The 10,927-nt window shown below is 41.9% G+C and overlaps 1 protein-coding gene across 1 annotated transcript; it reads left to right on the top strand.

Moving 5' to 3' along the window:
- Positions 1-724: 724 nt before the first annotated feature.
- Positions 725-10,898, top strand: si:ch211-217a12.1 (alanine aminotransferase 2-like). The gene is made up of 12 exons (XM_068581425.1): positions 725-879; positions 985-1,175; positions 5,883-5,972; positions 6,112-6,220; positions 6,419-6,552; positions 7,104-7,347; positions 7,455-7,534; positions 8,093-8,229; positions 8,322-8,496; positions 9,584-9,739; positions 9,839-9,951; positions 10,283-10,898. Exons 2-12 carry the CDS (start codon positions 1,029-1,031, stop codon positions 10,371-10,373), a joined length of 1,476 nt encoding a protein of 491 aa, XP_068437526.1. The 5' UTR covers positions 725-879; positions 985-1,028; the 3' UTR covers positions 10,374-10,898.
- Positions 10,899-10,927: the final 29 nt, after the last annotated feature.

Below are 10,927 nucleotides of genomic sequence, written 5' to 3'. Positions count from 1 at the left end.
CCCTTTTGGATTGAGATATCAGGTGTCTTTCCCAAAGCCCTTTCCAAGACATCTGAGGGTTTCTCTTTCTCACACATTTCCTTCTCACACACAGCCAGCTAATTCTGTGGCTCACATTTAAAGGAAGAGTCTTGCATCACAAACAATCTAGCAAAAAAAAATAAAGAAAAAGGAGCTTTAACCTTTTGTAATCTGAGGGTCTTTTCCAGAAAACCCTTTGTTCGTCAAGCAGGTTACATGAATGATAGATTAAAGGATTGCTCCATGACGCTTTGCACCACCATAGGCAAACACACAGTGTTGTAATATACTCTTATGTCACAGAGCTCTCAATGTAAAGCTCCTCATAATCATGTTTGTACAAATTGGTCAATGTTTGCCGCCATGCTGTAATTTTGTCAACTTCCAGGTGACGAATCAATATGGCGGCTTTGGTTTTGAATGAAGCAATGGTTTTACATTGCATTGGTACTTTTATAAGCACTTCTCAATACATAACTGCTAAACTTGAGTTACAATCCTTCATGGGTAACCTTTTCCCACCTAATTCGCAGTGACAACTGTCTTCATACTCTACTCAAGCGGGCTACTAAATTATTCCCAATAGTTAACTCCTCCAGTCTCAGATAAAAGACAAATCTGCCCAACTGCTGAAGGCGAGTTGATGTTCTTCCTACAGCACGTGAAGGCGTCACACCGCACGCTGCGAGCCAGGGGCGAAGTCAGTGAAGAGATCCAGCCAACCCAGCGCGGAGGCGAGCGAAGGCGTGGCGGCCGGCTGGCAGTATGAACAGAGAGAAGCTCAACTGTCAGTAGTAGCTCAGAGGAGTCGGAGTGGAAGTAAACACGAGGTTCACCGAGCCACCTACAGAACAATTGGTAACTGCTGTTAGCAGTTCGTGCAGTTTACACGTCACTTGCTCACTTCTATAGTTCCAGGTGTTCATTGTTCATATGTCTAAATCTTCCCTTTTCTGTTTTCAGATTTTCAGTCCGGGTGAGACGGGAGTGCGCGTGACATAATCGACATGTCACAACAGGCGGCGAACGGGGTCCCGTGCCGGGGCAAGGTGCTAAATTTGGACAACATGAACCCCAACGTGAGGCGGGTCGAGTACGCGGTCCGCGGTGCCATAGTCCAGCGGGCTCTGCAGATAGAGAAGGAGCTGAAAGAGGTACGCGTCAAGTTTTGGGGGCCTATGATTTGCGCGCGCGCCTCTTTACACGAGAACCCGGGGTTAAGATTGATCATGCACAAGGATAAGAAGGACATCACTGTAAAGTGGCGATGTGGCAGTTATTACACTTGGGCTGTGATTACAAAGAGTTGTCAACATGCTCTGTTTCATCAAGATATGGTCAGACATTCGAGAGTGAGGAGAAAGAGGTACAGCCCTGATCAATAATACTTGTCTTGGACTTTTTGCTGAGTGGCTGAGAGAGTGGCTGCAGGACATTGGACAGTAGGCCGACTTTTAAAAGCCTCCGCATGACAGCAGTGGTGGGGCCGTTATGACCTGTGCTGCACTCAAACGTACTATCGACCAGACATGCTTTCCTAAGTAAGGTTGCACAAGTTGAGCATGGATCCTGTGAAAGGCTGTAACGCAACCCTCTCAGAGTTATGTATGTTCTCTTCGCAAGACACGTAATGATCCGAGAGGGGGTCGTTCTACTGCTCTAGCCTGAGAGGATATGCATATCGTGGAGGGTTATTATGTAAGATGAGAGGGTACATTCTCTATCCTCTTTTGTCTATCTGGTTTGTCCACCTCCCTCCTCCTCACGGAGGAGAGAGTTCATTGGAGGAAGTCACAGCTGTGAGGCCCAGCAGCGTCACAGGCAATTCTCTGCAAAGGAGCTCCATTAACAAGCAGCCCCAGTTCAACTGAAAGTGCTCGAATTCTTGGTAATGTTTTTTTCTTCCCTTTTCTCTCAAAAAAAGGAAAAACTAACTTTTTTGCCGGGAATATTTTTTCTGCAGTGCCATAAAGTGTTTCCTTGTGAATTATACAGGTTTTTTTTGTTTGTTTTTTAAACCGGTCAAATCCAAAGTCCAGAGGAGAGACTGCAATTATTGACACATACATTAGATTAGACAAACCTGCTTTCTGCATTCATTATACTTGCGGCAATGCAAATGTGAGCAAAAACAGTCTGAAATGTAAAGTCCAGAAGTCTTCTGAGGGGTCAGGAAGGTTTACTGCGAGTGTGCTTCCTGTCAGATCTGTGACTGGAACAATTTCACTGATGGCTCAGCAGTTTTTACGCGAGTGTGTGTGTGTGTGTTTTAAATACTTACCCACACATCTGACATGACCCAGTGCCCGCACTGCACAAGGCTTTTTCAGGACTGGGTCTAAGCTGCTCGCATGTCTGCATTGTCGGTGACAATGGAGTAGTGACAATACAGAGCAAGAGATCAGAGAAAGAACAGTGACGTCTTATAGTGTTATGAGTTGGTTCAATCACAGAAAATGTCAAAGCCAGAGTTGTTTTTTAAATATCATCCATTTCTTTTTTCCTTGGTTATGGACTCCTATTAGTAAATTAGAAGGTTTACTTTTATCTCTATTGCTGTCTTGTTTAAAATAGTGTGGAGCTCCATGTGGTGATTCATTAATTTGCATCATATAGAACTTGACAGTCCAGTTGCAATTATTCTTATGTGACTCAACATAGGGTTGTCGGTTTCATATTATATCATAAATAAAACGAGAATTCAGGTCGGGCTCTATTCAGCCGGTTGACCTAGAGGGTTTTTTGGCTGCTCGCTGGTGTAATCAGTGCCTGGTGCCGAGTGAGCAAGAGACGCAGCGCTGAGCCGGGGAAACTGACGGGCTGCTCTCGTTCCCAGAGAACAGCAGCCTCTTTGTTGCTCGAGAACAAGGCAGTAGACGAGGACTAAGAAGGAAACGTGCTGCATCCACTTAGATTTCAAACCAACTGGTATCTGATTTCCGATGCAAACCTGCTCTCTCATGGAAAGTCATAGAACTAATAATATTGACTCAAGTCAAGAGGAAAGATCTCCCTGTGCCCTTGGAGGCCTTTTGCCTGGTATTTTAAACAGCACTTTTCAATTTGTTTAACCTATTGCATTATAGTTTGCTGTCACAACCTCTCTGGAGACAGGATTGGTTGGATTGGTGATACCTGGCTGGATGGAGTAGTTATACAATGCATTATAGTCCACTACCTATTCCGAATGGGAAATGTTATGCAGTAGGTCTGAGCCTAAATGTAGGTTTCTGTTTTGGTGAGAACAGTTCTTTCTGATGGTTTAACTGGATGAAACAAGGCATCGGCTTGACAACCTCTATATTTTCACTAAGACCGTAACATGAGAACATCTCATTTACCTGCTGACAAACAGAGAATGTGACACCACTTCAGAACAATCTCGCTCAATTCAGCTCCATGAAACGATTGATCAGAGACTCGGCAGTGCCAAATAAACCACTTCTAGCCTCACCATGAGTTGATATTCCACATTTTGTGGGATGTTCATTTATTGACTTTGGATCAGCTCCGACTTGACTTGAAGAGGGTTTATAATAAAACTAATATTCTTTGCAGTGCTTGAATTGCACACAAAAGGCTATATTTGGATGCCATTGCTTGCGACAGGCGTCGCACTTCCTCTGCACTTGACAGCAAGAGAAGCAGCTGGCTAGCATCACAGCTGTGTAACAACTCACTCTTAGCATTTGTTCTTCTTATAATTGTGATATGATATGTACAATGCAATTGTGTTTTAACTTGTTAAAAACATTTCCAATAAGATAAGTATGAATTTCTTTGGACATTTTCTCTTTTGTTTGACATCTTATTTCCAGTGTATTTCAGATCAGCGTAGAGTAAAATGCAATGACTATTAGTTCCATGATGTGATTTTAAAAGCCCAAACATTAGGGTTGCCACGATATCTATTTGAACCTCATTGCTCAGCCCTGGTATGAAGTAGCGGGGGACATCTATTGTCAATTGACCTCATCTGATGAACAGTAACAGCTGCAGCATGTTGTGAACGGCGACCAGACTTGCAGGCACCAACATAAGTCTAATTAGCTCAAAGAGATGGCAGACTTTCTGATTCAATTGAATTCTGTTTTGTTATGGGTTTCAGCGAGAAGCCACCTTTTTAATGTCATCATAACCAGCAGAAATGGCAATTTATACACCCGGGTGGGGTTAAAAAAACATAATCGCATAATAAAATCCATTTATAAAGGAACCTTCTAGAAACGGCTTCTGCTCATGAAAAAAGTGAATGTTTTTAGACCTCTATCTATTGCTCTATCTATTTTGCAGCAAGACCAAGTACAAGTTTCCCACTTTTTATATCTGAGCGAGAAGCAAACTGTCCTCACCGAGCTGGTTCTTGAGGAAAAAAAATACTTTCGGAGATTCTTTTCACTTGCAGCGTCAAGGAGTCAGTTTGGGTAACTCAAGTTCCCCAAATTAGGCTATGGATAAAGTTAATTAGCCCCTTAACCTCCCTCTGTGGTGTTGTCTACTACCATGGGTTCACCATGCTCACTGTTGAGCTTCTTCCTAGCACTTTTCTTGCATATGAAAACCAAATAGCTGGTGGTGGACTTCTGCCGGTGTAAACACCCTCCTCCTGTACCAGTAAACATCGAGGGAATGGACATTTGAGATGGTCGGTCTGAACAATAAATTGGACTGGACAAACACAAAGAGGCAGAGCAGACTCTATATGCTGAGGAGACTCTGGTCTTTAGGAGTGCAGGGAGTACAAGGGAGGACCTTGTATGGAGTGATCTTCTAGAGCAGCAGCATCTGCCGACAGGAAGAGAACAGACTGGGTAAGAAGGCCAGCTGTGTTCAGGGTTGCCCACTAGATGCAGTGGAAGTGGTGAGAGAAAGGAGAACGATGGTTAAGCTTTAACATCTCCCACCTCATGCACTCTGAAGAAAAGATACCGCAGGGTTTTATTTCCTGCCGCAGTCAGACAGCACCACCAACACTGCTCCCAGCAGACCACACATACCGACAAGTGAAGATTCCTCATTCATTTATATAAATAATTTGTTTAATGAACTGTGCAATTTGAACAACCATTCAGTCCGACGATATCATATTTTAATTTTGACTTATTTATCCTACTTTTACTGTGTGATTATATATTATGTATTCCACTCTGCTGCTGTTATCAGCTGTAATATGCTGCAAATGTCCCAGCTGTGGGACTAATAAAGGAATGTCTTATCTTATCTTCATTAATTACACTAGTTATAATCACGCTGATGATGGCTTCCAGCTGAAACAAGCTTGTTCTTTTGCCCATACTTTATCAGTGACTGCCGGGATTATCAGTGAGTGCTGGGTTTTTGCCTCAGTTGGTACTTCCTACTGCCGTGCACCAGATGTATAATTTAAGACTAAGAGTTGCGTGCACTGCTACTGCCATCCCCTTATAGTGATGTGTTGCACAGATGTCGGAAGAATGTCTGAATCCTGTTGCCAATATTAATAAATCACATCAGTATTATCAGCATGGTAATGTAGACTGACTGGGCAGAAATGAAGAATTGTCTCTATTGTGCTTAAATGTCACAACTGCACAGTCAAGTAAAGATGTCATAAGGTGTAAATTTACACAATAATAGTTGTTGTTTTTTTGTCTTGAAGTTTCCAATGTTTCTATACTTGCGTTTCTCCTTCCCATTACTTCTTGTTAAGTTTTTACACACATCCTGTTTGTTAATAAGCTATTGCAACATGTGAGAGATAACTGGGAGTCACCAGGTTCTCTCTTATTCCTCACTGTTTCAATATTGTCTACACCTTCCACACTTGTTCTGTAATGTATCTTCAGAGATTTACCCACAATGTTTTGTCTTTATCTTTCAAGGGAGTCAAGAAACCTTTCACAGAAGTCATCAAGGCTAACATAGGCGATGCCCATGCCATGGGCCAGAAACCAATCACATTTCTCAGACAGGTAGGACAACTACAGATTTTCTTCTTATCAATCGAGTGCTTGTATTTAACAAAGTAGCATTCATGCCATAGAGCAGGACGCACTGCTTTCATACAAACTGAATGTGCCAGAAAGTAAGATATGTTTCTTCCTCTCTCAGGTCTTGGCCCTGTGTGCTTACCCTGACCTCCTGGAGGACAACAAGTTCCCGGAGGATGCCAAGCAAAGAGCCCGACGTATTCTTGAGGCCTGTGGAGGCCACAGTATAGGTCAGACAACTCCCGCTCAGTCCACCAACCACATTTACGTCCCCTCCCTTCCGACACGCACGTCATTAGCATCCACCTCTATTTGTCCACGCATTAATACTTTTATTTGGACAGTCAGTACTCTTATTTAAACAGAGCATCAACCAATCAATGTAGTGCGTTTTTGCTTGATTCAAAGTTCACTTTCATGTGTTAAAGGGGCCTACAGTTCCAGCCAGGGCATTGAGTGCATTCGTCAGGATGTGGCGCGCTACATAGAGAAGAGAGATGGTGGAATCTCCTCCGACCCCGACAACATCTACCTCGCCACCGGAGCCAGTGATGCCATTGTGGTTTGTGACATGTTGTTTTATTGCTTTAATACAGCACAGGTGACACACTTTTCGTATAGCTGGCTTATGAATCTATTCCTTATTTGCCTTGTTTATGATTTGATGAGCTGTACTTTGCACATCTGTAACTTTACTCCACCCATGTACCTCAGTCACTGTCAATACAGCTTTCTTCAGTTGTATGCAACTGAATGACGATAAGATACATTCAATTACTGTTTAAAATATCTACGGTGGCCTGCCGTGTCAAACTGTGACATTTTTGCCCTCAATGTCGGAGTGTTTGTGACCAGTCAAGACATCCTGTGGCTGGTGTTGTTTTCACCTTGTGCATGTGTGCATGTGTGTTATCACAGCAAAATGTGATCCGGGAAACGCCTTCAGCAGCATGAACTAACACAGAAGTAATTTGAGTACTTTGCCCGGTGTTTGAGAGGCAAAATGCTGTTCTCACAAATATTGTCCTATATTACTCCTACCACCTAAACTTTCATTCGTTCTCTTTTCCCTTCCTTTCCTATCTCCTTTCTCCCTACCATTCCTAATTCCAGACCATGCTGAAGTTGCTGGTGTGTGGCGAGGGTCGTGATCGTACGGGAGTAATGATCTCCATCCCTCAGTACCCTCTGTACTCTGCGGCCCTGGCAGACCTGGCCGCCGTGCAGATCAATTACTACCTGGATGAGGACAAGTGTTGGAGTCTGGATATTGCAGAGCTAAAGAGAGCCATCGACGCGGCCAGGCAGCACTGTAATCCCAGAGTAATCTGCATCATCAACCCTGGAAACCCCACTGGTATGTCTGGCGATAGTAGTTTCTGTGTGTTAAATCAAACAGTTGCTGTAATTGTTGTCTTTGTGTATGTGCACGCCGGACTTGCATCAACCTATCCTGTGTGTTAGGTCAGGTCCAGAGCAGACAGTGCATTGAAGATGTGATCCGATTTGCTAAAGAAGAGCATCTCTTCCTCATGGCTGATGAAGTAATACACCATCACATTTCAGAAGTTTTTCTCTCTCAGTTTTGTCTGTTGGAATTTTTGTTTTTCCAAAAGCTGACTGCCTTTATTCACATCACCCTTCAGGATGCAACCAGAATTATAATAAGCTTCACAGTGTCGACGCCACACACAAAGCAGCCCAACAATCCTCTTTTTTGCTAATTATCTGTCAACGTCATGCATTTACACAAAACCGTGGTTTACAAAACACTTCTCAATATGATGTTGTCCACTACAGCATTAACTATGACCTCATTCATGTAGATTTAAAAAGTAAGGACATACACGTTTGTATCGATTGAATGCACATTAAATTAACAACCGATTTTCTAAATATGACATAAAATATATGACTTCATAACATACTCATTTAATTCATTAAGCTACATGTACACAAGTAAAATACAATATATAATTAGCTATGAGCACATTAGCTCGTCGTGCTTGTGTAATAATCACCTCTTGACGATATACTGCACATTTCAGTTCATTCTGTTATGGATAATGATGTGCTTTTAATGAGGTGTGTTCACATTCCAGGTCTACCAGGATAATGTGTATGCAGAGGGCTGCAAGTTTCACTCCTTTAAAAGGGTGTTGTTTGAGATGGGACCAGAGTACTCCACTACTGTGGAGATGGCCTCCTTTCACTCCACCTCCAAATGCTATATGGGAGAGTGAGTAGCACACACAGTGTACACTACAAATGAATAGCTCCTGCTGCTGTCGTTTACTTTGTGTTTGACTTACTCCTTTCGACTCGTGTCAGGTGTGGATTCCGCGGCGGCTACATGGAGGTGATTAACATGGACCCTGAGGTGAAGGCTCAACTTACCAAATTGGTGTCGGTGCGTCTATGCCCCCCTGTTCCCGGACAAGCTCTCCTGGACCTGGTGGTCAACCCCCCACAGCCTGATGAGCCCTCCTATGCCAATTTCATGAAGGTCCGAGGAACACACCAACTAGCACACAGCCCAGCTTAGTGTCTGAGTGTATGCAAAACACAGAACGTACTTATATAAATACTCTAAACACCATAGCATGTAATCTATGCACAGAAAGCCTGTAGTGAGTGTGCTGAAGTTGGCACTAAATAATTATTTCTGTAATGTTTTGAAAGGAGGTTTGAGCTTTGTAAACAGTATCATATATATGTATGCATGTATGCATGTATGCATGTATGTAGGTAGGTATGATTGAATAATCTTAGTCATTGTCACGCACATGCAAGAGCCTTGTTTCCACTCCCACAGGTGGCTCTGAATGGATGTAGAAACACCCCTAAAACACCTGTTTGTATATTGGTGGTCATACCTCATCTGCCACTCATTGGACCTGTCGATGAGAAGAACGGCAGCAGAAATGTTAAATTTCCCCGCTGTGTCGGATCAGTCAGACAGCAGAACAGATGGCATAGTGCATCCTGCTACACATGGCTGTAGCTACCAGCCAAGTCCATACCAAATCATCCCATGATCCCTATAAAGTTCATCATTACCTTTTTTATGATGAATTTTTTACCTACTACACTATGACCTCATTGCTTTTTTATGATATATTATACCATGTTTATTTGAACTTTTTTTTTTTACTAATATACTGTGATCTTTTTGACTTACTATATATATATATATATATATATATATATATATATATATATATATATATATATATATATATATATATATATATATATATATATATATATATATATATATATATATGAGAGAGATACATGTGTGTGTGACGTTTTGACATACTATACGACCTTTTTATGCGTTTCTTTGACATACTATGCAAGACATTTTTATGACCGTTTCACATGCGACACCATGCTGTTTTTAGACTTACTTTACTGACGCTTTTCAATGTACTATATATGCAATTTTGTATAATGCCCTTTATATTTTAAGACTTCTTTAGACATACTTAAATATTACTTTTGATTACTTACGATACTATGACTTTTTAATGACTTTTTTTTTTCAACATACTAACATTTTATTTGTTTTACTCTTGCGCCCCCTTCAGGAGCGGACAGTGGTGTTGGCAAATTTAGCAGAGAAGGCTGGGCTAACGGAGCAGATCTTCAACGCAGTACCTGGTATCACCTGTAACCCTGTGCAGGGGGCCATGTACACCTTCCCACGCATCACTCTACCGCAGAAGGCCATCGACAAGGCAAAGGTCTGCTCTGCACACCTGCCATGTCACAAATGAGCCTCACCCCAATTTATGTCTTGTGCAGGGATGTGTTCAAACGTTTGTGCATGTGTCCATGTACAGGCGGAAGGTCTCGTCCCAGACATGTTTTATTGTATGAAGCTGCTGGAGGAGGAGGGAATCTGCCTGGTACCGGGTAGTGGCTTCGGCCAGAGAGAGGGAACCTTCCACTTCAGGTTCGCATGGCAATACCATTTGTTCTGTCCTGGATGTTTTACAGATTCAGTTTGTTCCGCCTCAACTTAATGGTGGAAATGTAGAAACCTATTGAAAGCATTCTTTGGCCAGACATTAGTCATTAATCATGTTGGCTTTATTTTTTAATCATAATTTAAAGTTAATCTGCAAAAGGTCTTTTTCGGCCATTTAAACCAGACTTGTTCTCATTGCTTTGCACTGCATAAATGCATTTTATTTGATTCCATTATAGAAGAATGGAACCTATTTGGATCAAAGTAATTCCCTACACTCAGCATTAACCCACATCCTTTTTGTTGCTACTTTCAGGATGACCATCTTGCCTCCCACTGAGAAGCTGAAGATCGTGCTAAATAAGATCCGTGATTTCCACATGCGGTTCACACAAGAGTTTTCATAATCATCTCGAGAACTGACATGTTCAGTGCCAATATCTTTAAGTGTCTTTGTGCGGAGGCGACAAGTCTTAATGTCACTTCCTGCAATGCTCATCTCTCACGATTGTATTCATTCAAGATCAGATTTTTTTATATATATAAATCAGCAAGAACTCTGAACGCTTCCTTAATTTAGACAGCTAGTGAGATGATCTTTTGTTTGTGAAGATGTCATAATTTTAACGCACAACAATTATATTGCATGTTAGGGTTAAAGACTGAGATAATAAGGACGTCCTTGTCGTAGATGCAGCTACAGGTGTGTCAGGCCTGTGAAGACTACACCCAGATTAGTTGGAGAAATCAATTAACATGTTTGGTTATTACCAAGTACTGCCAGGGCAAATGTATGCACTACAAGGCCAGTTTCAGATTTGTATTACTAATTTAAATTGTTCTTAAAAGTGATCAAGTCAGATTTCTACAACAGGTGTTTACAGAATATAAAATGTCAGCTCTTACATTTGGAATAAATTTGCAAAGCAGTTTCCAACTTGTATTGATTTACAACAAAAGT

The sequence above is a fragment of the Clinocottus analis genome, unplaced genomic scaffold, assembly GCF_023055335.1.
Source record: "Clinocottus analis isolate CAN_PGR_092001 unplaced genomic scaffold, fCliAna1.0.p SCAF_18, whole genome shotgun sequence".
NCBI lineage: Eukaryota > Metazoa > Chordata > Actinopteri > Perciformes > Cottidae > Clinocottus > Clinocottus analis.
This window is presented reverse-complemented; position numbering and strand designations above follow the sequence as displayed.

What these genes read in the sequence shown, in the direction of transcription:
- si:ch211-217a12.1 (XM_068581425.1), top strand. Translation starts at nt 1,029, where the DNA reads ATGTCACAACAGGCGGCGAACGGGGTCCCGTGCCGGGGCAAGGTGCTA. An exon ending in TAGAGAAGGAGCTGAAAGAG is followed by an intron (nt 1,176 to 5,882) that starts GTACGCGTCAAG and finishes TTATCTTTCAAG; the next exon opens with GGAGTCAAGAAACCTTTCAC. An exon ending in GAGCCAGTGATGCCATTGTG is followed by an intron (nt 6,553 to 7,103) that starts GTTTGTGACATG and finishes TCCTAATTCCAG; the next exon opens with ACCATGCTGAAGTTGCTGGT.